The 26,824-nt window shown below is 49.6% G+C and overlaps 1 protein-coding gene across 1 annotated transcript in view; it reads right to left on the bottom strand.

Annotated features, from left to right (window-relative positions):
• The window catches only part of LOC140686146 (acid-sensing ion channel 2-like), a 127,996-nt gene that overhangs the window by 3,341 nt on the left and 97,831 nt on the right, over positions 1-26,824 (bottom strand). The window contains exon 2 of the mRNA XM_072939070.1: positions 3,289-3,372. Within this exon, the coding sequence (XP_072795171.1) occupies positions 3,289-3,372 (84 nt within the window). The remainder of the gene's footprint in view (positions 1-3,288; positions 3,373-26,824) is intronic.

Below are 26,824 nucleotides of genomic sequence, written 5' to 3'. Positions count from 1 at the left end.
GGCGAGTCTGTTCTGCCCCTCACTGGCCACTCATTTTGTCACACCCCTCTCTGATCCGCAATTTCCCTCCGCTGAAGATAATGGAGTCTGGCTAGATGCTCTGAACAGGCCTTTTCAGTTCTGGAGGGACTTACTGTTTCTGCCTCTCGCTCGGCATTTATCTGCCTTCACGGTGACTGATCTTTATCTAGATGCAACCTGTCTCCCCAACCAGATTAGGGGACCTCAGAGAGTAGTGAGCGCCCCTTATATGTCTGTGTACCTCTAGAGCTCAGAACAGTGCCCAAAACTTAGGATATTTATCACATCAGGCTTTCATCACCTTGGCTCCTTCCTGCTTTGTCAGCGTCTCATCACTTGAGGGGGCCAGTGTGAGCCTATTACGAAGCTGTCTGCTGCTCCAGCCTCAGGGCTCTGCGCCCCAGCTGACCTAAAGCTTGTAAATTGCTCAACAGTATCAACCGCTGGCAAGGACCACTGGATAAGTTTCCCAAATTATAAGAAAAGCTACGTAGTCTTTTACCAATGGATCCGTCACGGGAGTCGGAGAACGTTCTGTCAGATGTCACCCACCTGGAAAGAGGCATAAAGGACCCTGCGTGGTGTCACCTGGATGGGGTCAAAGTAAACCACTGGAAGTCACACCAGGCTTTGAGGCCAAAGGCACCTTCCAGCCACTCTGCCCCATTCCTCCTTGGATCCCTGAGTCATGCGTTAGACTCAGCAATCTCGACTCAGTAATTGCTCCTTTCCCTAAGTGATGCCACAGCCAATGTGTGTTCTCCTCCTCCTTAAATGACGATTTGCTAGCAGGCCTGTAGTTTTTCTCACCTAATAACAAGTGACAGTAAAATGTGACATCGGCTATAACAGACACCAAGGACTGAATGTTGTAAACTCCCAAGCAAACTGAGAAATCAGTAGCTGGCCCTCAAGATCCAGTGGCATCGACTGGTCTCCTTGACCCTGAGCCCACGTAGAAGGGGAGGGGCTGGGTTATTTTCTGGTTCCAGACACCCATCCATTTTTGGAGTTGGGAAGCTGGTAAGTCTCTAACTACCGGGAAGTGTTATCGATGCTGATGCTGGCTCATTTGATTGAAACATCCCAAAGGAATGGGGCTTCTGGAGATCAGATTTCAAATACTGCTCCCTGGATAAGTGGCTCTGTATGTGTAATTTCCACTATTCATATACAGAATCTTTCTAGCACAGGAGGAATAAGAAAGATCCTGGATGTGTACAAGGACCCCACCCTCCTCATAACTACCCTGCCTACTAGCTTCAGGGTCTCGGAGTAGGGCTGCCCGCTGCGGCCAGGCGGGTGAAACCCCGCACACTGCCAGGCTGCACCATTCTCAGAGCGACAGCACCCATGGCTTTCTCTGGGACTGTGCAGCATGGCGGGGACATCTCTCTCTAAGCCTTAATTTTCTCATTTGTAAAATGGAGACAAAAATATCTAATCACAGGACCACTGAGATGATAAAATTAGGCAAGTGTATAAATTCAGCCATTTTTCTGTCCTCACCTCAAAATCCAATCCTGAAGTCTTAACCTCCAAGGCTTGAGACCCAGAGCGGAGCAGAGTGAGACACCCCCCCCCATCCATCCCTTGTCCACCTCTCCCACCTCATCTCCTCCCCTCTACCTGGCATGCATCCTCGCTCTCTGGCTCAGTCCCGCTCCCATTCTTCAAGATTCACACTCTCTTCTGAAAATGATATCATGTCTTCCAGGAAGGCTTCTCTGGCCCATTCAAGAGTCTTGGTCTCTATTCTTGCCCATGACTATCTCTCAACTTCGAATCCACCCTCTTGTACACTGCTTAATGATAGGATGCTGCAAAACCCATTTCTGCCTTGCCAGCTGGATCCCTGTTGGACCTTGTCAAAAGGGGGAACTAGAGAGAGGCTTGCTTCCTGCAGGCATCCTGTCTGCTTCCTCCTCTGTCAGCATCAGCCCAGTCTTGCCCGTCTGCCCCTGCAGAAGCAGTCTGGTCCAGTAACATCACTTGGATCCAGGCTGCAGTATCTGCAAGCAGTTTCAGAATAACTTCATTGTACTCCCTCAGAAACACCAGCACCAGCTGGTGGGTGGTTCCTCCTCTGAAGTCCCAACACAGCATGTTCCCTTCTCCATGCTCAGAGCCACCGGCACCAGGAGGGAAGGGCCCTATCCGTGGAGGACTGAGTTTCAACTCTCCAGGATCCTCTCCCCAGGCTTCTAAGTTTTCATTATTCCAACATCTTCATTTCGTTCCCCCAGCGCTAGGGGTGGAGGCTGCTTCCTGGAGTTGCTCCATCTGTGATAACTTATTCTCTCTTTGTCCTTTAAGCTACCCAGTGAACAATTTATTATCCCCAGATGATAATTCTTTTGATTTAATTCTATTGGTTAAAAAAAAACTGGCACAGGTTCCTCTCTTCTTACTGAACACTGATGGACACATCTACACACAACCTATGACACACAGCTATTAATGTGCACAGCAAACAAACACGCTGCTGTTTTGTATCATTCATCTCACTGGTCTTTCCTCTTTCTAGCCTTAGGGCCAAAAGTAGTGTCTGGCTCAACGAACGCTGGTGAATTGGTGAATAATAAAACAAATGAAAGAATGAATGATGCCTATGGGAGTCAACACAGTTTAAGGTATGATTACTGGGACCTCTGCCCAGACCGCTTGCTGAGATGGGAGTGGGGCAGACTGCATGCAAGGATGTTCCAATGCAAAAGATGTCAAGAAGCTTTGGAATCATTACCCCAGGAGTTCATGAGAAACTTTATTGTTAAAGAATGAGCCCTGGAGTCTTGGGATCAAATCCTAGCTCTCCAAGTTCATCACTGTAAGGATTTGAGCAAGCAACTTCTTTGACCTTGGTTTTCTCATTCATAAGATTTGGAATGTAAGACATTTCAAAGCATTCTCCTGAGGATTAAATACAGAAAAACGTGTACAAATGAGCCTACTGCAGTAGATGGCACAGAGTAGGCTAAGTATTTATGTCACCCCTCTTCTCCTTCCCCACACAGCTCTCGACTACTGCTGCCTAAAGCTTTAGTGAGAATCAGGGATATTTCATTTTCCAAAGAAGCCCAGGAGAAGGGCAGACTGTGATCATTCTTCATGATCAGCATGATCATTACCGTTATCATCATCTTCTTCTTCACCATCATCACCACCACCATCACATCACCACAGCAGCACCAGGGTAATGATCATCACCATCATCATCACCATCATCACCACCATCATCCTCATCATCACCATCACCATTATTCTCACCATTGGCACCAGCATCTTCATTTCTTCCTCTTCTCCCATCTCCCGCACTGCGGTCCTCCTCCTCTTACCAGCTGGGCATCTGGGCTGAGAGCAGATCACCATCATCACCACCACCACCACCACCATTATCATCATCAAGTGAAAACTCAAGCAAAGCATGGTGCTTTGCATGTTGGCCTTTATTGACTCTTCAGATCAATATTTTCCTTAGCATTTTCAGGTGAGGACATTTTCAGAGGTTAAGTTGCCATTCAAGGTCTCATGGCTAGTCATTATCAGTGCTGTAAATTGAATCCACGTGCATCTGGATCCAAGACTACTGCTCTCCCCTTACACTGCTTTCTGACCACTGTGAGCAAGAGTCAGACTTCTCCTGTGTCCTCCCACTAAGCAGCCATTGGCCCCAAGCCAGTGGACTTTATTTCCATATCACTGGCACTTGGCCTGACTTGCAGCCTTCCCTGGCCTCCCTTCTCCTGTCTATATCCATGGCAACAGCATCTCACTGCAGCCTAGATGCGATTGCCCACCTCATGCCTGACCCTGTGGTAGACAGAGGGAAGGTAGCATCTGTGGTCTGAGTGCCTGAATGTGCACCTTCCTCAAAGACCTCCTTCGCCTATTCATTCCTGCTCAGGTTAATAGGGGCAGAATGCTCTACGTGAGACTTTATTGAGCACATTTTTTCTCGCTCTCAGCCCGACACCCAGTTGGTAAGAAGAAGAGGACCGCAGTGCGGGAGATGGGAGAAGAGAAAGAAACGAAGACAGTCAGGCTCTGCTCGTCATTTTGTCACCATCTTTGAAGCCACCTCCCCAGGAAGAACCTAAGCTCTCCGGGGCCAGAGAAACAGGCTTTTCCAGTTCTGCAGCCACCCCTGCCTCCTACCACCTCCCTCGGTGGAGAACCAGGCACGTAACAGGCACTGACTAGAAACGGCCCAGGAAGCAGTGGTGTGCAGGCGGAGTTAAGAGACCTGGTTTGTTCTGCCCCTGGATGGCTTCAGGAAAGCATTCTCCACCTCTCCAGCCTTGAGTTTCCTCCTCTGAATGAAGACTAGTGTGTAGTGTGTAGAGTCAGAAAGACAGACTTTGAATCCAAGCCATGGTCTTTCCTGTGACCTTCTATCAGATACTTCACCTCTCCTAGGCTCAGTTATCTCCTCTGTAAAGTGGGAGTCGGAGGAATACCTGCCACATAGAGTTAGGATGAAGGTTTTTAATTGAATGCCAGGCCTGGAGCAGATGTGAGCTTCCCACCCCTTCCTGGATAAGGGAGTAGACTAGGTGATTTCTGAGGTCCCTTCTAAGCCTGCTCTTCTGATCACCTGGATGGCCTATCAGGTCCATGTGGCACCAGGAGCATCTGTGCATGCAAGAATGCCCCCTTGCTTTATAGCTGACCCGAAGCACGGCAGCTTGAGACATGGAAAGGGGCTAGGAAGGCAGAGTTCCCAGGGTCAACGCATTTCATCCTCCTACCAGGAATTATGTTCCCATGATATGCAAGGGGCCGCAGGAGGTGTCCACAGGCGACATCAAATGTCCACGTCTGTGACTGATGCTGGTAAACAGGATGTTCATATATGAGATTCACCCTCATGAAAAGGTCCATCATTCTTTTATATAATCAAGCCAGACACAGGGTAATCATTCAGATCCCTTCCTCTCCTCCTGACCTATATCCAGTTGGTCCCCATATCTTCATTGTCCACTCATTGTCTCTTTTCAAACTCCACCCCTTCTGCCCTGGTTCAGTCCTCACCATCCCTCCCTCTTTACTCATAAAGAGCTCCTCTGCCTCCTGTCCTAGCGGGACAGCGATGCCTGTGTAACTCCCCTGCACCCTGGCCACAGTTCACCTGCTTCTTAATGTTTCCATCACCTTCAAATTATTCTAGAATGGATATGTATTTTTTAATATAATTTTGTAAATGTTTTTTTAAAGTTAAATTCAAATCCGATCATTTCTAACACCCTCTCCTCTTTCATCATTACTTCAAGATGACATGGGGTCTCCTGAGCTCAGAACAGGCCACTTCTTCTGCTTCAGCTCCTGAAGTTTCCCCCAAGAGTTCCTGTGCACACATCACATAAATACACTTGCTTTTTTCCAAATGTCTCGTTCTTGCTTACTCCAACACCCCAGGGCCATCATTCATATGGATCCCCCTGCCTGGAAAGCTGTGACCCGATAAATCCCTGCTTAGTCTTCAAGATGTTATGAACACATCACCTGGGAAGCATCCCTCTGACTACAACACAGCGGTCCACACCTGCAGAGTTAGCAGCTGTGTCTTCTGATGTTGTAGGGTCTCACCTACGACATCCACTAGAGAAAAGATGGACGTCAACTGTGAGCGTCTCTGTGTGCCTCTCGGTGATTAGATCATGAGATTCTTGAAAGCAAGGACCTTCTTGTTAGTCATCTTTCTATCCATGGGGCCCTCAAAACATGCCTGCTTTCCACGTGTGCAGGCGCTGTGTTAACTACCGGGTACATCCAAGTGAATAAAGTCACGCCTCTGCCCTCCTGGAGCTTATAGTCAAGGGGGAAAGACAGACTAAAAATAAAAAGAAAAAAGAAAGAATGAAAGTAGCTCAGTAAGAAATTTAAATCATGAGACGTGTTATGAAGGATGCAAATGGTGCCTTGATAAAGACGAATGGGTAGAAGGGAGTTACTTAAGAGTCGCCTAAGAGGACTCTCAGGGAAGACGGCATGTTAGCTGGAATCTTCAGGATTTTAAGGCGCCATCCAACTGAAGGGCTGGGAAGAGCTTCCCAGGAGGAACACTCGGCATGTGCAGGGTTCATGAGATGGAGAGAGCTTGGCGGGTGTGAGGCTCTGGCAGAAGCCAGGGTGTCTGCTGCACAGAAGGCAGGGCTGAGCGCAGGGAGAGGTGGGGAGAGAGGGGCGCCGAGCGACGATTCACTTGAGGTGCAGTGGGAAGGCGTTGACGTGTTTTAAGCTGGGAGACGACATAACTGAATTTGAGTTTTAAATGGTTCCTCTGACCTTCAGGCTTCTCACTTGAAAATGAGACCAAAATCACCTCCTTTTTAGGTTTTCCAGAAATGGGAGCCCTTCTTCATAATGTTCACCTCTCAGCCATGACCTGAATTCTTCCCCCAGCTCTGCATTCACCATGCTCTGCAATCTTGGTTCAGTCTTCAGCCACTCTGTTCCTTTGAATGTAAGTTTCTAAATAGTCTATTAATTCTTCTTGTAGCTGGGTGGGGTCAGGGAGAGTGTGTGTGTGTATGTGATGTTTCCTCATTCAGCTCTCAGAACACTCAAATGAAGCAGTTATGATTTTTCAGCCCATTTCACAGACATGTATATTTCATCAGTCCTCAAATATTTATGCCATGACTATGGGCCAGACACCGTGCTTCACAAGACTTCTGTTCTCACGGAGCTAACTCGGGATCAGAATGGAGAAACCAAGGACCATAAAGCAGAAATTCACTAAGAAGCCAAGCCTTGAACTGGGGTCTCTTTACTCCAGATCTCATATTCTCTCTACAGCACTGAGCCACTGAGCCGTGTCTTGTTAAGAATAAAGATTGGAGCTGGGACAAGAAGATCCCCAGAGAAGAAACCCATTTGTCTTCTTCATCCTTCTGCGTTTTAGACTGATTCTAGGACAAGAGGGTCAGCTCGCCTTGCAACTGATGGGCGAGCAGGAACTCCCTGTAAACCACGCCATGATCAGGTGGGGAGAAAAGGTCAACCAGCTGACCCCGTGTGTGTGTGTGTGTGTGTGTGTGTGTGTGTGTGTGTGCATGTGTGTGTGCGCACATGCATGTGTGAGAGAGAGAGAGAGAAAGAGAGACAGGCTTATCCACAGCTGAGGCTTAGAGAGGGAGGCTGAGACCCCAGCTGCCTTGACAATTCCTCCAAAGCATGGGAAAATGGGCCTGAGGGGCCAGAACTACCTAGAAGCCTCCATTAGGACCAGGAGAGGACCTCCCTCCCTTGACACGTGCACTTAGTCCCCATCTGGGCGGCCCCTCTTTCCATTCCTCCCTGCTTCGAGAGTTCCAGAAACCTCAGAGTGCCCTAGGTGGAGCACGGGGCAGATCCGGCCTCAGTATCAACTCACAAGCAAGCCTCCAGCTCCCTTGGTTCTTTCTTACCAAATATGAAGACCCCGGCTCTCCCACCCACCCCAAGCATGTGCACTCCACAGTCTGCAAAGAACATACGTGCTTGTCTTGCAGAGAGAGAGAGACCCTGTGGTGGTGGGCAGCGGACAGGGGACGCCGGGGGAGGATACTTACCTGGGGCCTCATATTCAGATGTAGCCTCAGAGTTAGACTTCGGCTTTCCAAGTGAGGTTATGTAAACACATTACTATTTTAGGGTGTTTGTAACAGTCACTTTCTAAACGCAACTGTTTCACACAGTCTACCATTCTGTGACCTTGTTTTCTCATTTCTCAGAAGAGGAGCCCTAAACATGGGAGAGCTCCGGGCACCTGACTTTGAGAGACCCTGAGAACAGCCCCAGGAAGTCAAAAGAACAGGGAGCATCACCCCTACTTCACAGATGGGAAAACTGAGAGCCAGAGCCCCCAGCTCTGAATTCTCTAGAACAACCTCATTCCCTGTGGCCGGTGGCATCAGAGAGACTCTCCAAGGCTGTGCGCCGTCCAAAATGGGAGCCACCAGCCGCAGGAGGCTGTCGAGCACCTGCAATGTGGCTGTAAATGTAAAACGCATGTCAATTTCTAAGGCTTCGATACGAACAAGAATGTTCACTATCTCAAGTATCCCATTAATTTTTTTATTTATTACACGTGGAAATGATTATATTTTGGATACAATGACTAAATAAAAGACATTATTAAAACTAGTTCTCCACCTCCTTTCCACTCTTTTAAATGTGGCGATTAGAAAATTTTAAATTACACCTGAGGCTTAACTTCTATTGGCTGACACTGCTCTGAGGGAAGTAAGTACCATTTATCCCAAGTCCATGCTGACTAATATCACAGCACGGGGCACTCCCGCTAGATGTTCAGAAGCAGCCTTGAGGATTGAGAGCCGCTCCTGCCCACGGCAGTGGGGAATGACTTGAATCCTGGGGCCAGGGCGGGCTCGGGCTTTCAGACCCCCCCTCTCTGCCCCGCTCAAGCCGTATTTCTGAACCCACAGACAGCCACTGAGTGAGGTCAAGGCAGAAATGGGAGGCGACATCACGGGCGAGCACTTTGGATGAGAATGTCACACTAAATGCAGGCTTGCTCCCTATAAATCACCTTGATTTGTCACCAAATTAGATGGCAGAATGAAACATCAAGGCGGAAATGAAATTCCAGCCGTAGCAGCAGCATGAACCCCCTCTGACCGGCTGCGTGGAGAGGGTCTGTCTCCTGTGAGCTTGGAGCGCTAGTGTTTCGAGAAGGCTCCAAGTACCCGATTCCTTCCCTGGGCAGGTGGGCAGGAGGGAGTCAGCCGTCAGCTGCGGGGCTAGGGGGCAGGGGGCTGGGCTCTGGGGCCCTGGTCAACGGGTCATTCTGTTCAGGATGGGTGTTTCCTAAGGCCCAGGCCAAATGAGAATGAGTCCCCAGGTGGTGACAGCCTGCCTGGGCTGGGCCTCTAGGCTCAGACTGGGGGACAATTTTATCTATAACTCAAGTGAGTTCTGGGAGAGAATAGCACCCACCCCTGTGGTTCCAGGAGGCCGCAAGACCTCTGGTGGCCTCCCTTTCCCACGACATCAGCTGTGGGCCCCTATCCTGCGAGCTTAGGACATGCAAAATATATCTGGAGACCAGGGTCCAGCTGATGCTGCCTTTTGCACTCTGTGACCTCAAAGGTGCTTCTCCACATCTCTGAGGCTAGCCCCTGCCTTTGAACAACTGGGGTGATGTTAGCCTAGATGAAGTCTCAGGGTCTCTCTAACTCTGACACATGCTCTGTGATCTCACCCCAACACATACAAACACACAGAGACACACAGACTTACAGACACAGAGAAACACACGCACAGACCCGTGCACAAACACATACCTAAACAAGTATGCACAGAAACACAACACACACACAGCCACAGCACACACAACACACAGACACACACACATTGACATGCACAGACACGCAGAGGCATACAGACACACACCCACGGACCCACGCATAAATGCACACATACACTCAAACGCACACCCACACACACACTACCCCACATAACCCATGTTGCTAAAGTGATTATAAAAACTGAACATTTCACCAACGAAACATTCCAGGCACCAAAAATCCACTATGATCTAGTCCCAGAGATGTCATGATGCCTCCAGACACACAGACACACACACACACACACACACACACACACATTCTGTGTAGCCCCTTCTGTTTCCATACCCATCGTCTACTCATACTTACTCCCTCCCTTCTCTCCTCCTATGGTCTATACTTTGGCTTCCCTCCCAAAGACATGAACGACCCTTTCTGCCTGGCCTGTGCGTCCACAGCATCATATCCGGGTCGCTGGCAACCCTGTCACTTCTCGGTCCTGGTCCACAGCCCCATGTTTTCAACCTCCCTTCCAGTGAGTTCTCCTCTGTCATCCACAAACGTACTGGAGTTTCCCACGTATTTGAAACCCTTATGCCCGGCCCTCCTCTCTAGCTGGGCTCTCCATCCCTTGGCGGCCAGCTCCTTGAGTGAGAAGTTAACACAGCCCCCCTCCACGCCCCCACTCCCGGCACCCCTCAGCCCCCTGCCTCAGGCCTCTACCTCCACCAACACCTCTGCAGCAGAGTCGCCCAGGGCTCTCTGGAATGCATTCCTTTTAGTCCTCAGATTACCAGCCTTTTCCATAGCATCTGACCCCAGAGCTCACTCCTGCCAGGTTCCTGTGATGCCACTCACTCCAGCCCACTCCTCTTCTCTGAATGTTCCCTTCTCAGCCTTCTTCAGTTTCCCCTTGACAAGCTCTGTGGCCCAAGGTCCTGGCCTCAGCCGTCTTGCACACCTGGGCCTCTCATCGGCCATCTCAGGTCGAGAGCTGTCTGCTGGCATCTTCCGCCCTGCATCCTGCAGGCATCTGGAGGAGTCCAGACTGAACTTACCACCTCTGCTCTGCTGGCCCACCACCTCATCCTCTTCTCTCTCGCCTTATCCCTGTCTGGCCCTGAGCTCAGAATCTGGAAGCCAGTCCTCATTTTCCCTCCCATTTCCTTCAACTCGTTGCATTTAAGTGGTCACAGAAGCCAGGACACTTTACCAGCAAAACTCGGCAGGCCACCACCCCCATCCATATCCACGTGGTTCACATTCAGAGCTGTATCCTAGGCCTCTGACTGTCACCTGCCACTCCCTCCCTTCCATTCCCACCGCAGCTTCTCCTCTCTCCCAAAGGACGCAGCCCCCCGGCTTAGACACTTAGTAATCCAACCTCCGTTACCATCTCAGCCTTCTCTCTTGCCCCTCTCTCATACGTGCCCAGGACCATGGATATTCCAGGCAACTTTTACCCCCAAATCCTCTGCTGTTGCACACCTCCAGCATTAGCTGGGTGTTTCCAGAAGCAGGGCAGCCTTCCCCCTGGTTATGCCTCTTTAAATATTCGGCACCAGTGTCGCGCACCCCCCCCCACCCATTATGGAGTGTTGCCTGATGAGCCAGCTCAGCCTTCAGGAGGGTCAGGTGCCCCTGCCCTGGTGTCTCAGTGCCCTGTGTCCATTTTCAGTGCAGCCCTTACAGTTCAATATTACCCTCTATTTGATTTTTTTCTCCCCCACTGTTTGAGCTCCTTGTGGACGGAGATTCATTTATTTATCAATTCCCAGAGATTTACATAGTCCCTGCACAGAGACAGTAATAAACAGATGTTTATTGAATGAGTGAATGAATGAATGTGAATGAATGAATGGAGACAGACTTAACTCAGTCCAGAGAAAGAGTTTAGGTCCTGCTCAGAGCCCTGCCTTCCTCTCCCACCCGCTACCCAACTCCCCAGGAAAGTCAACCTCTAGGGCAGGTTCCCAGTGACACCTAGCAACCGTCGCCATGACAACTAAAAAGCCCCATTTTCCCAGGGCAATCATCCCTCCCCCTGCCTTTCCCCACCTGGCTCTGCAGATCAGAGGAGGCAGACCTCCTGCTTCAGGAAGCAGTTGGGGGAGGTGGCCTCCCTGAGACAGCTGATCACGGGGCCCAGCTCAAACCCCCTGGGGAGGGGTCCTGATGGAGAGGGAGAAAACTGGCTTTGATGGAATCAGACATGCTTGGGAGATTAGGAGGAGGGGCAGATTGGGCCAAACGGCAGTAGAATCCTGGGGGCAACCAGGAAAGGTTATCAGAAGGGTCTCTATTCAACAAGGAGCTGGGGGAGATGCTGTCTCTGGGGGTGGGTGGGGTGCAGAGAGAGTTGTACTGAGGGCTCCACCCAGAGCACGGGCTGTGGAGCCAGAATGTACTGCCTCCCAGGCCCACGCCCTTCAGGGACTGCACCAGGCCCCAGCTGCCCTTCCTGGGGCAGCTCCAGGCCCCGCATGTGGCCCTAAGCTCCTAACACCACACCTGGACTTAGAGTTCAAGGTCAGGATGATCCTGAGGGGAGAAGCTGTGTCTGTTTTCATCATCACCATGTTCCCCATGCCTCCCCGCACCAGGGACACAGATGTATGAAATGGGGGTTATGAATGGATGAAAAGCTCAAGAAGAGGGTGGTCCCAGGTCTGGGAGGCCAGGAGGAGAAGCCACCAAAGACCTGGGCCAGTTCTGGGCTGGTTTCACCGCATGCATGGATGGACATCTTTATGAAAGAAGAGGAAACAGGGGCTCCCAGAGGGCAAGTCATTTGCCAAGGTCACACGGAGAAAGGGATCGAGTCAGGATCTGAGGAAGCCTCTGGCTGCAACCCTGTGCTCATTGCTCTACCCCAAACCAGAGCCACTGGAGCAGAAAGATGCCGCCCACCTCTCGCCCCACCACTCCATCGCCTCCGCCACTCCATGTACTGTCCAGGCAGGGAGCACCTGAGCCTGCAGCTCACTCCCACAGATCAGAAATCCTCCGAGTGAGAGGGCTTAGTGTTCTCTTGGCCCTTGTCACCCTCAGTGTCTGGCCCTGATGTATAAAAGGAGCTGAACGCATTCTTGCCGGAGGGACCCTAGGCAGGTTCAGAGAAGAGAGAATGCCAGGATCTCTAGCAATGAGACGGGGAACAGCCTCCACCCAGAAAGGAGAACCAAATCCTGAAGACATCCTCCCCTCTCAGAGCTGGTCTTGCTTCCCCCCGTGGCCCACTTGACAGAGTCACAAGAGTTATTCCTTATCAGGTACCCACCTTGTGCCAGGCACTGTTCTCAGCTCTTTGTGTAAATTAACCTACGTAATGCTCTCAATAATCCAGTGAGGTTGGTACTATCCTTATCATCTTCCCAAGAAACAGGGAAGTTAATTGGGCCAAGGTCACTGTAGCTGCCACACGGCGAAGCCCCAGCTGTGAACTCAGGTGATCCAGCCAGAGCCTGAGCGTCACCACACACCACTCTGCCGGGCTTATCTGGCAGAAAGCTTTCAGGCTTTGGATTCAATTTTGGCCTCTACCACCCGAAACTAGAGACCCTGGATATGCTACCTAGCCTCCCTGAGCAGGACGCAAGGCAGTAGGATATAGCCAAGAAGGATGCCCTGAAGATGGTCTGCCTTTCTCGGGTGTTGGCTGGTTTCCAGTCTCAGTCCCATGGCATCCAGGTGCAGGCTCAGACCTGCTCGGCAACTAAGTACCAAATATGGTCCCAGGCAGGCAGGGGTTAACAGTTTCGGGCACAGAGTCCCAGAACACCTGCTTCGGAATGAATGTTTGTGTCCCCCTAAATGTGTATGTTGAAATCCTCACCCTCAGGGTAATGGTGTGGAGGCGGGGCCTCTGGGAGGTCACTGGGTCTTGAGGGTAGAGCCCTCAAGATGGGGTTAGTGCCCTTCTAAGAAGAGACAGGGAGAGATGATGTCTCTCTCCATCAGGTGAGGACACAGGGAGAAAGTGGCCACCACAAGCCAGGAGGCAGACCCTCACCAGCCACTGAATCTGCCATCCCCCGATCTTGCACTCCTCAGGCTCCAGACCTGTGAATATGTGCCGTTTGAGTCACCCGGTTTCTGGTACCTGTGACAGCAGCCTGAACGGACAACACAGCCCTCTAGAAGCCAGTCTGGCCCAGACCTTGGGGCCCAATTCTAAACACTGGGCTTTTGAGCCTCAGCTTCCCTATCTCTGAAATGGGATAATAACAGCTCCTTATGCTTGATAGGAAGCTTCAAGGGGCTGTGCATGTAGATGCCGGGCACAGAGCAGGTACCCAGTGTTAGTAGTTCCCTTATCCCCATATCTCTCCCCCTGAACCTCCCTGGAAAGAATCCCTCTGCTCTTCATCCACCGAAATCTGGGACTGGAATTGGGGTGACAGAAAGGCCCTGCTCCTGAAGGGTCAGGGCAGAAACTCCAGTATAATCCCTTATCATAGGCCAGTCCGCCTGGGAGGGCCTAGGCTGCCCTGCAAGGCCCAGGCTCCCAGAGCGGTGCTCCCATCTCTCGAGAGCTTCCCCCAGGAGCCAAGCCCCAGCCGGAATCCAGGCCAAGGAGCACTGCATGGTCCCACTGGGGTGCCATCTGGCCAGACCTGCACAGCTCATGTCCCCCGCTCAGGGCCTGGGGGCAGGGCTCTTCCATGAAGCATCCTCTCCCTGCCGATCCCGGCCCACTGCTCCCACTCGCCTACCATGAGTCTACACCTTCATAATTTCAGACTCTCAAGTTTTGGAGAGATCAGCTCTCCACGTAAGACCACAGAGGAGTAAACGGATGAGACAATTATAACTTTATACGCCTTCTGGAATGAGATTTTCTTAGTATGTTTTCAGTTTGGATTTTGCCAGCCTCTCTAGTCCCAAGAGGACGGTTAATGCTTTTACATTTTTTTTAAAAGGCCAAAAAAAAAAAAAAACACAAAGAACTAGTTGTGTGACCTTGGGCATGAGTTCAACCTCTCTTAAGATTCAGTTTCTCCTTCTGTAAAAATGGAAGGAGGACCAAAGTCACCTGCTATGGGCTCACGTGGGACAATACATTTGTAAGCGTACAGAGGCAGCTATGGTTATCAATGGTGACAACTGATATTCGAGTCCTGAAATAAATGCAACCATCAAAATGTAAAATGAACATGTCCTTTGATCCAGAATAGGTAAGGGATACCCGTGGCTGTGTAAGCAAAAGGACATCAGGGTGTGTCTATGTGTCCATTCAAACCCAGAAATGATGCAGCTCCCCTTCATGAAGCCATCTTTACATCCCTGTAAAGATGTCTCTGTGAAACAGGTGTCACGTGATGTTTGAGATAAATCATCAGAGGGAAAAAAAACAAAAACCGAAAAACAAACAAAACGCACCAACGTAAAAAACAGTGCAGATATCACTATTGCTGCTGATGAAAAGGAGACTGGCGTCACCGTGGCCAAGTGTGTATATAATCCATCCTTCCTGGAAGGACCCAGAAGAAACTGCTAACAGCTTTTCCCTTTGAGGAAATGGATCGGGGAATGCAGGGGTGGAAGACAATTTTGACTTGTTTTCTATCCTCCTGAGTGTTGGAATGTTTGCACTGCGTCTACATATTACTTTTAAATGAATGGAAGGATGGAGCCCAGGTACAGGAAAAAAAAAAAAACTGGAAGGGCTTTTCTACATCTACAGAGCTAAGACACTTAGCGGGAAGTTTAACATTTCGGTTGATCGGAATGAAAGGAAAACCTGAAATGTACCTCACTGTTTCAGTCATCCACTGCTGTGCTACAAACCACTTCAGAACACAGTGGCTTACAACTACAGCAGTTTATTATTTGTCATGATTCTGGGGACTGGCTGGGCAGTGCTGCCCTCGTCTTGCTCAAGCCGCTGCATTCAGCTGAGGGTTGCCTAGGGCCTGGGTGGGCTCTGTTGGGACCTAAGATGGCTGGCCTCTCTCTCTTTGTGACCGTTCATTCCAGACTTCTTCACGGTACTGACTTTAGGTGAAACAGAAGCCATGAAGACTCTTAAGACCCCAACTCCAGAAGCATGTCCCTCCTGCCACGTGCTTTGGTCAAAGCAAGTCCCCAAGTCAGCCCGGACCTAAGGGATGGGGGAAAGATCTTACCTCTTGATGAGGGAATTTGCAAAGAATTTGTGGTCATATTTAATCTATTGCATTAATGTTATCAGCATAATTGCAGTTTGCATGACCAAAGTCATTATTTTTTATGAGCGCATTTTGCCCCGTATTCTAGTGTCCAATGGTCCTGGGGCCATGGGACAAGGTAGACCTAGATTATTAAATAATTGTTGAATGAATGAATGAATGGCTTCAGTCCCTCTGGCAGCCTCTTTGCTTTAACTGCTTTGACATCCTGGATCGTCAAGTGTCATCAGCTCTGGGTCAGTCTGCCCTGGAGGGCCACTGCCCCGAGTGCCTGCTGGGGACTGTGGCTCTATGATGGGTGAGGTAGGTCATGGGGAAGTAGCTTCCAGAGAACTTATCACTGCCTACCCACCTCGTCACCCATACTGCACAGAATCCCTACACGTGCTCTTGGCTTTGGGCTCCATATATGGAGTATCTCTTGAGACCATCCCCAAGGCCATGAGCTCTTCACGTGGAGTCTCTTTTGCCTTCTCTCCTCTCCAGGCTTCTCCAGGTTCAAATGGTCACCTCTCCCTCCTCCTCTATCAGGTAAGTCACCCCACTTAAGGAAAAGGACACCATACGAGGAGTCAGGGGCTAAGCCTTCGAGTCTAGGCTCAGATTTTATGACAGTATGACCATATTAATCATTTTCAACCAATTGTAAGCCACTCACAAGGAAAGACAGTTTTTAACATGACTTTTAGCTGTGACACATTGGGGTCTGAGCATTCTCTGAAGGTGGTGATGGCGGGGGAGGAGGGGGATGTTGGACACGGGAGCCAGGCTGGGCCTGTGGATAGGGGAGGGATGCCAGAGCCTGGGAGAGGAATCAGGTGCTTGGCATGCCCTCCAGTGACAAGGGGCAACTGGTCCTTGAGTGGCAGCCACAGCAGTGACAGCTGCCAGCGGCAGGGTCTCTCTCACACACACAGAGCCTTCTGTGGGAATAACACTGAGTAATTAAGCCTCCCTTCCATCTCTCTCCCAGGACCTACAGCCAAATACGATGTTTGTTTCATGTATTAAATCTAGAGAAAGCCTGTCTGAAACAGGCTGAAACAAATAAATGCAAAGACAGACTTGGTTACAGGGGAACAGAGCTATCCTGCGGCCAACCGCCCACCTCTCACACAATCTCAGAGCCCCAGACCAGCACTCGGAGCAGCCATGGGGTAGGGGAGCAGTCTAGATACACCCTCTCTCTTCTCCATCAGTCAGCTGGTGACGGGGCTCTGCCGTGCATCTACAATGGAAACCGGTACATTGCCGCAGAACAAAATCCTGGCTGGGTTTATAACTTAGCTTTGCAGTTCGCATCTGTGTACACTTGGCAAGTAACATAACCTATCTGTGCCTTAATATCTTCAGCTCGAAAGCAGGCATCATGATGCACACCTCAGTTAGATCATAAGTACAAGAACCCTTGGTACATAGTGGCACTCGACAATTATAATTTCCCCATCCTCTTCCCTCCACTGAGAGCAAGCTCTGAGCTCAAAGCTATGAGCAAGGAGAGAATGAGGGGAATCTCTGTCCTTGCAAGCTTCCAGAATAGTCTGGGGGAAAGAGAGACGGGTATATAACAAACAACCTTTGAGGGTCAAGGTGAAGGATAAGAGGACTGGAGAAGGTCACAAGTATGGCTGCCATCCGCATCCCGTCCAGCATGGTCTCCCTACCCCACAACCTGCAGCCCGTCCTCACCAGCCAGCCCTGATCTCTAGTGCTATGTCACCCGCAGCTGCAGTCAAGTCCAGCCCCTGAGCCAAGGAGAGCCTGATCCAGCAGTGGGGTAGGGACGTCTTTGTCAGAAGTGAGGGGACCCACTGCACCACCATCACCACCATTATCACAACAGAACACCCCCCCCCAGTGATGCCCATGCTCTAATCCCTAGAACCTGTGAACACGTTACCTGGAAAAAGGGGTCCTGCTGATGCAATGAGGGTTACAGAACTCACAACAGGGAGAGCAGCCCGGACTACCCAGGTGGACTCACTCAAGTTCCAAGTGCGCTTACAAGCAGAGAACTTTGTGCAGCTGGAGTCAGGGACGTGTGGCAGGAGGAGAAGTCAGAGAGATCTGAAGTGTGAGAGGAACTCCATCTGCTTGCTGGAGAGGATGCTATGGAAAGCATGAGAAGGGGTGCCTAACACCTCTAGGAGCAAAGAGCAGCCCCGGCCAGCAGCCAGCAAGAAAGGGGACCACAGTCCTACAGCCTTAAGGAACTGTATTCAGTCAACAACCCAAAGGAGCTTGGACATAGATTCTTCCCCAGAGCCCCAAAAGGAATGCAGCCCTGTCGGTCCCTTGATCTTAGCACTGTGAGATGCTTAGCAGAGGACACAGTGGGGTCCACCCAGACCCCTGACCCACAGAATGAGGTACAAAGTGGACATTATGTTAAGGTGCTAATTTTGTGGTAATGTGTTACAACAGGAAATGAATACAGTTGCCATCACTCCACCTCCAATACCTTGACAGTCAAATTACTCTCGCCCAGGACCACCATCATCACCACCACCACCCCCATTATTGTCCCCACTCCCATCAACGTTAACACCACCTCCGTCACTCCCTGCCACATTCCACCATCTTTATCACCACCCCCATCACTGCTGTCAGCCCCATCCTAACACCTCCACCCTCTTCCCCACCACCTCTACCCTTATCCCTCCGGGCCCTGTACTCTCATCTACATAGTAGAATTCCACCTGTCCAGAAAATCGCTCCCTCGTCTGCGTCTAGTCTGTCACCAGTCTATAAGGCTTTTGCCCTAGATTCGCATCTAGCAGCAACATCTGACCCAGACACACAAGAGGTCCTGCCACCTAAGCTGAGTCTCGCCAAGCCCTTTCCCTTGAATGAAGTTTTTCTGCTAACCAGGCAGGTCTTTCGCAAGTTATGGACTGTGTCCACCTGAAGGAGGAAACCCTTGCTTCCTTAAAGCCCCTACTGTTCCTGCATGTCTCTCCCCATTCCTCAAAACCTGGGTCAGAACTCTGCGATGTTAGTAGATGGGACAGAGTTGAGTCTGCAACACCTCAGAGCAGACAGTCACAGCATTAGGTTACTTGGGGGGATCTTTTTAAAATATTGATGTCTAGGCTTAGTCTCCGAAACTCTAACTCAACTGATCTGGGATAAGGCAGGTGTTAATATGTTTAAACCTCCCCAGGTGGTTCTAGTGTGCACCCAGGACTGAGAACCATTTCCTCTGGGCATTGTGACAAAGACGCCTTTCTATCTCTGGTTCGTTTCTGCCATGCCTAACCCTAGCTGTCTTTGGATTGCTTCCTCCTCGCTCGAGGTTCCCAGCATTCTGTTCAAACTTCAGCCAAGACGTTGATGACAGCAGACCTGCTCTCTGACACGGCCCCTCTGGCACTGGCAGGGTCTCAGGCACAAATACCCTACTTTCAGGGATCTCCTCCTGCCCCACCTAGACCCCCTACTCAGAGCCAAGGGCATCCCCTAAATGAAAAATGACCAGGAAGTAAAACGGTTGGTGGCTTTGATACAGATAGTCTACCTTTGAAATTGTCTATGTCTTTTAGTAACTACCATTTTTTTGGTATCTGTGTGCCAAGCACCGTGCAAGACACTTCGTGTAACCCAAATAAAATCTGAGGCCCCACATAATCTGGTCTGTGTGTGATCCCATGAAAGAACAGAATTGGAAAGCAATTACAGTCTTTACTGATTTCTCGATGTGAAGTGAAGCGGTTCATTAACAACCCACAACCACCCTTGTTAAACACCTCTTCTTACATCTCTCTTACCCTCATCAGCCACACCTCCTAGCTCCCTTGCAGCCTCTCTGTCCAAGCCTCAAGTCAGCTCCTCCGCCCAAAGTCTACCCCGAGCTGGGCCTTTCTGCCCCATCCATCCTTGCTCCCTTCCCTTTCTGCTTCTGTTTTTCTTTTCTGAGTAATTCCTGGCTCTTTGGGATGTAAATTCCCATGCTTTCTGCCTCTCTCCTTCTTTCTCTCTCTCTCTCTCACACACACAAATACACACACACACACACACACACACACACACACACACGGCAGATTCTGAGTCTGAGTCACTGCCAAAGTTCACGACATGAGCTGGTAGATTGCAAAGACAATTTCTTTATTGGGTAAATATGGGCTGATGGGGCCAGGGAGGATGCAGGACTGCACACACATAGTTTACGGTAATTTTATCCCTATGATGTACAGACATGCTCTCACTGAACCCTCAGGACAGCCTATGAAGCAGGTGCTACGAGCCAAAATCCACAGACAGGAAAACTAAGGCAGAGGGAGACTAATCAACTCAGTGGAGGAAGGATTGGAATCCAAGCCCTGCCTTACTCTTAACCTGTAATCAACCAGCCCTTCAAGGAGCTTTAGAGAGGGGTTCCAAAGCCCCCGGGCTTGGTATGTAAATAGCCAGACATCCAGCAAAACTCGGCTGCCCTGCACCCGCCCGCTGTGTCTCTGATTTCACTGAAGAATAAATGCCAAAACTCCCCTTTCAGAAGCAGCCTCAAACCCCTCCTGCTGCCAATCATCCAAGTTAATTTCAGTCCTACTTAGCAACTAACGAGGCCGAAAGGGTTAATTCTGGAACCCCCCCCCCCCAGTACACAGATACGGAATTCCCTCTGTACACTTAAAAAAATTTTATTTTTTTCCCCCTTCCTTTTCTTCCTCTTTGGCAGACCATGGTGGCCCCCAGGGAAGGGGCTCCTGCAGCCTGGTTACTGTCAACAGCATTAGCAACTTCGGGCTGTTTTCTTTCCATTTGCCCTCCCTCCTGGCACTAAAAGCTCATTAGGGCTCCGACAGAAGAGAAATGGCTGGAGTGGGGAGAGAAACTCTCCGTTTCCCAGAAATTCTGCTCTGGGCTTCCATGGCCTGTTTCCTAGCAGGCTGGACCTGCAGTGACCCCCTGAGATGGTGCAAAACCTGGCCAGGGTGAGGGACGTGTGAGGTGCAAGCCTGAAGTCCATCCGGCCCCAGGCAGTGCCTTCCCCATACAGCGCGGGCTGGAGCTCAGACCCCAGTCTTCTGTGGTTTAGCAGCATTCACACCTGGAGAGGGCTGCGATTTTCCCAAGTACTGTCTGGGAAGCCACAGTCGGCTGAGCCAATGAATAGTGTAAATGAGGCTGGGGAGTGGGGGAGTGTTTAACCTACTTAAGAGAATCTCTTTTCTCCAGCACTTTGGCATCTCCCTTTGCAAGGAGGGGAATGACTTATCGAATACAAGCCATGCCAAGCTGGCCAATGCAGGGCTTCTGGGGCCTTCCACGGACAGCAATTTGTTCTCACTGCGGGAGGCCCTGAGAGCCACGTGGGAGAGGCAGCACTGCCCAGGGGGAGACTAAGACCAGCTCCTAAATCCTGCTCTGGCCCAAGAGCACCCAAGGCTAATGCCTTGCTCCTTCTGGGCCCCGGGTCTGTATTTGGAAGGAAAGAAAGCAGAATAGAAGATTTCTGAGCCCCGCTGTTGCTCTTGTATGCATCATAGTTTTTTGTGGCATCACAGAACTTTTTAAGAACCTGATTGATTCCACCAACATTTACTGAGCACCTGCTGTATGCCAGGACCGTGCTGAATGCCTAGATATCCCTGTGCACTGGAAAAATCACAAACCCTCCCATCACCAACTGCACCACCCAGTTTAATTTCTTGTTACCAAGTGAGGCTCTTAGGCACATTCACACCTGAATTTGCGTAAAGGGTCAGGTGGACCCTGGATCCACTGAGTCCCTCCTCAGATGACCAACTCCTCCTGTAGATTACCTCTAAGGTGCTCTCCAGCCCGATTATGGTATAGGAAAATGCTTTTCTTATTAAATACTCTTTATTTCCCACTGTTAACTGTAAGACAGCATGAAGCCAAGGTGGCAGGAGAGGAGGAGTCAGACTCGAGTTTTAGTTTGCTAATCATGTTAGCCATGACCTGGGGCATTTAGCCTCTCAGGGCCTCAGTCTTCTTATCAATAAAATGGAAGCAAAAATGTTGCCTTTACACAAGACTGGGGCTTACACGAGACTGCCTATCTAAAAGGGCTGCAGAGAGTATATAAGTGCGGATGCACAGAAGATGCTGACGCTGTCTTTACTGGGGCCACGTCTATTGTACCAGCCGCACAACTTTGTCTAAGAGGCATCATGCCGCAGCGTCACTTTGCTCATCTGTGAAATGGGCACGATGGAACTGATCTCACAGAATTCTCAGGGTTAGACTTAGCCTATGCGAAGGTTAGTTTCTGAGGGCTCACAGTTTGCAGGTCTTTTCTGCACAGACTGTGGAAGGCAGTCCTCCTCCCTCAGTCACCTTCACCCCGGGACTCCAGGAGGCAAGGCATGTGTTCCCAACAGCAGCACGCCTGCCCTGGGTCTTAATGAGAACCAGGAGCCCTGCAGAAGTTAGAAGGTGCAGCCGCTAGCCAGGCATGAAGTTAATCTAGCTTCCATAAATGTCTGGCGGTTTGGGGAGCAGGAGACAGGCTGGGCCCGCGTGGACGATTCGTGCTCTGCCTTGGAAATGAGGGGGGAAACGGCCCTCCCAAACCGAGCAGACTCATGCCCACCATGACTGCGCTGGAACCCGGGGAGGCTCATTGTCATCTTGGGTTTGTTTTCATCTTAGGTTGGAAAGGTTTCCAAAAACAATCATTTCATTGTTTTTCTACTCCGTGTAAACTCAATAAAAATGGTTCTTTTAATTAATTCTGTTGTTTCTCGATGTGCTATCTTTGAACTAAATAAAACTCTTCTTTTTACTCCCTCCGTGGCTCCTGCAGCTCCAAATTTTTGTCAGCTTCCATCAACTCCCCACATGCCAGAAGCAGATGAGGTCTCAGAGATCATTTGGGCCAATCGACCTCGATTACAGATGAGGAAACTGAGGCCCTCAGACAGACAGTGATCTGATCAAGGTCGCACCTTGAGTTAGTGGCTGCGTTGGGAACTCAAGCCCAGGCAGAGAAGGCTCAATGACGCAGGTGACATCTGACGTTTTTTTCCTCAGACTACACTAGAACACGTTCTCAAAGATCTGTAGTTGAAAAGAATTGGCTTGATGAGGTTGTTTTAACTTAAACAGATATGTGCTTATGTATATATACTCACACATCCATAAGAGGTGATCATTTTTATAGCTGGAGCTATTCTCCCATTTAAAAATGAATAGATGAGTTCCTGGATATTTTGCTATAAAGCAAATTTCTATTTCAGCAACCCCTTTCTTCCTCCGGATTTTCTTCATAAAATCAAAGCAGCAGACCGTTGTAAAAAAGAAAACTGGCCTCTGGATTTAATAAAATTACCCGGGAATGTGGCAATCCACCCTAAGTACGTGTTTAAGGGGTAAACAAAGTGCTCCAGTGAAATATTAATAAGGACCCTGAAAATATTAACAACACCTGGTGCTGAAAAGATAAAGCAAAAATAAGAAAGGTGATCATGTAGTCCAGCACCAGAAAATGGGGCCGTTTTATATCCTGCCTCACCCAGCTCCCTACTGTCCTCCCTCTGATGAAGAAACACTCCTTGGAGAACCAAGTATCAGCAAACTTTCCACCCCCAGACTCAAATATCTCAACAGCTCCAGGTTTCCACCTGAAAGGATGCTTTGCAGCATTCTCCACTTTCCCCATCATTTAAATTCACCGGCATCTTTCCAGACATCCTTGTCTGGTTACGTGGCCATGGGTATTAAAGCTGTCACTGGCCAGACCTTAACAGATGGATACTCTTTCTTTCTTTGCATGCAGAACCCACCTCTTTGAAGGAACCTTCCCTGATTCCTCCAATCAGACTTTGTCTTTCCCTCCCTGGCCCGACCTGAACACTTTATCTGTAAATCTCTAGGGATCCTCTATTATTTCGGTTCAGATACCTCTTTTACGTACTGCAAGCTCCTTCAGGACTGCAGGCACATCTGATTTCCATTTAAGGGGATAGTGGCGTCGTGGGTTTTATCCTCTAGGTCTGCCACTTACACACCTGCCATTGTCTTACTGGTGGATTTGTGTATTCCATTATCATCTCTGTCACGTGGCAGGGCAGGAGTCTTCCCTCTTTAATGCACTGCTGTATCCCCAGGACCATGACTGACCCATAGCAGCCCCACAGTAGTCACATGTGGATTAGGTTCCTGAAAGCAGGTGCAGATTTGGACGCAAGACTTTGTTTCTCCTGATGACATACCTTCACCTTTAATGTGGGAATAATAACTACCGTTCCAGATATTTGTTATTTTACACCCATGATTCCATCCATGCTTATAAACAGCCCAGGGAGGTAGGAAATGCTATTCTGCGTTACAGATGGAAAAAAATGAAGTTTGGAGCGGAGTTGACACAAACTAAAAATAATGAAGCAGAGTCACTGATGCCAAATTTGGTGCATCTGTGGCTGTCACCTTTCACAATGGATGAAAGAGAGAAAGTCAAAGCAATAAAGCCCCAGTGGTAGAATCAATTATCCTCTGGTCTTAGAAGAGGAGGTATGTCCGTTGAGAGGGCTCCCCTGGGCACAGGTGTGTACAGCCCCCTCCACCTGCACTGGGGGCGACACTGGACATAAGCCCTGTGCACTCGCAGGACTGGAGACTCCTCCACGCTGCAAATCAGGAGACTCCCCTCTCCTTTCCTTTCACTGCTAGTCGACGCTTCTTCTTAGAGAAATTCTATTTTTCAGCAGACGTATTTTCAGAACCTACAATGTTGGTAGCTCTGGCTGACACAGCCATGTCCCAAACTTGAGCCCTGTACTCAGGGAACCCCCAGTCCTCCTGGCATGTGAAGGCGCTGCGCTGCGTTAACCTTGCTTCACACAGATTCGCTTCCAGCTGTGGGTTTACTCTGTTAATAATGCATGGATGCTCTCATTTACATACTCTGCTAGGAACATTTTTCTACCAGCAGCCATTAACCATAGCTTCACAGAGGGAGATGTCTGGAGTCACAAAAATATTGAAAGGAGTTTCAGAGCGGATGAGAACTGGCTCCCACAGGTGTTCCTGGAGACGAGCATTGATCTTCAGTGAATCAAGGAAGTCTTCCCCTGCTCCTCTGAAATGCTCTCCTCTTCCTCTCGCTACTGCTATCCTGCCCTGATCACAACCAGAGAGCGGGTCCTCTTCCTGGACTGAATCTGGCCCCGTCCCCTCCTCCCCTCTCCCATCACTCACTCAGCGCCAGCTGTTCAGATGTCACCATCGTTCCCCAAACACACCCAGCACTCTCCTACCTCGGGGACTTTGCACTGGCTCTGCCCTCTGCCTGGAATGCTTTCCCCAGATAGTCAAGTGGCTCGCTCTCCTCCCTCCTCATGTCTGAATGTCTTGTGCCAATGAGGTCTTCCCTGAGCAACCCCTCAACTTCAGATTTAAACTATTCCCTATGATTCTCGAATCCCCTTCCTTGCTTTGTTGTCCTCCATACCACATGTCCCCATCTTATAAATTATATTTTCTACGTGTTCTATTGTCTGCATTCTAGAAGGCAGGCTCTATGAAGAGACAGATTTATATCTGTTTTCTCTATTGCTGCTACCCCGGTGTCTAGAATGGTGCCTGGCACAAAGAAGAAACTCAGTAAACCTTTGCTACATGAATAAATGGTTACCCTGAGGACGGTCTCACAACACCAGGACTTTAAAAAAGATGATCCCAACCGCCATCAAGTGGGCACAGCTCTTCGTAGTTCATGAAACAGCATTGTGTCAATAATTCCATTTATTTTCTGTACTATGAACTAAACTGTGTCCCACTGAAATTCATATGCAGAAGCCCTAACCCTAAATGTGACTCCATCAGGAGACAGGTAGGGGCCATAGGAGGTCATTAAAGTTCAATGAGGTCACAAGGGTGGGGCCCTCATCTGATAGAACTGTGGCCTTTTAAGAAGAGGCTATGATCGAAGCATTGTGCTGTACACCAGAAATTGACACAACATTGTAAATTGACTATACCTCAGTAAAAATTTTTTTAAAAAATTTTAAAAGAAGAGCTAGAGAGAGTGATCTTTTTCTCTCTCCCAGCCATGTGACAACACAGCAAGAAGGCAGCCATCTGCAAGCCAGGAAGAGAGCTCTCGCCAGAAACCGAATCAGCCTTGATCTTATACCTTCAGCCTCTAGAATTGTGAGAAATAAATTACTGTTGTTTAAGCCACCCAGTCTATGGTATTTTGTTAGGACATCCCGAGCACACTAAAATACCACCCCCCCATAATAGACCCTGCCAGGCAGATTTGATCATCCCATTTTCAAGATGCAGCAGCTGAGGCCCAGAGAAACTGAAGGATTTTCCCCCAAGGTCACACAAGCAGTGATAAGCCTCTCATTCCGCTGCATCAGGCTGCCTGGCCCCGAGCACAGCCCGTCCCCAAAGCCCAAGCCCCACTCACTTAGCTCTTCCCTTCACGATGGTACCTGACCACTGGTTCCACCTGCAAGGAGCCTGGAGAAGGAGGCAAAAACACCTCAAACACAGCCCCTATGGCAAGAAAGTTGCGAGGGTTGAGCCTATTATAGATGCCCAAGAAAGAGTTCATATCTTAATTGGATAACAAAGATTTCATATGCTTCTGCCTTGTTCTCAACAATCTATGCCATCGTCACTTTCAGCCATGTTTGTTTATCCATCCTTCCAACCATCCATCCATCATCCATCAACCCATCCATCCATCATCCACCCATTTGGTATTTTTGAGCACCTACTTTATGCATTTAGACCATCCATGCAAATTTGAGTTTGATCAAGGGGACCAGGAAGGAGAGGTAGCCCAAGGACGCTGTCTGTGGGCCCGGTGTTTATACCTGAATTTGTGTTCTCACTTAATCGTCAAGCACACCCATTATAAAGATGGAAACCGAGACTGAGCGTAAAGGAATTGTCCCAAAGGCACAGTGGCAGAGTCATCATCACTGGGCTGCGCAGCCTGAGTTTTCTCTGTCACATGGTGCTGCTGGCAAGAACCATGAACCTGCACCCACTTCAGGAGTAACATCCAGGTTCCGCACCTTCTGCCTCCCCCAGCCATGCCTCTCATCCTTCTAGAAGTAGCTGATTCCTGCCATAACTAGAGTAGGCAAGTAGGATGGAGGGAGACCCACCTAATGGAGCAACAGTAACAGAAACATAACAAGAGTGAATTCACGCCATGAGCTACTCGTTGTGCAGTTGCCACGACTGTCCCAGGAGGAAGGGAGCTATCACTATTTCCATCATTTCACAGATGATGGAGCAGAGTGTCAGAGCAATTAAGTAGTTTGCACAGGGGCACACAACCGCTGCGTGACACAGCTGAGATTCACATGCTGGTCCTTTCAAGAAGCAGCTGGAGCTAATGGGAAGGTGGGGAAA

This window comes from Vicugna pacos, chromosome 16 (assembly GCF_048564905.1).
Source record: "Vicugna pacos chromosome 16, VicPac4, whole genome shotgun sequence".
Classification (NCBI taxonomy): Eukaryota; Metazoa; Chordata; class Mammalia; order Artiodactyla; family Camelidae; genus Vicugna; species Vicugna pacos.
This window is presented reverse-complemented; position numbering and strand designations above follow the sequence as displayed.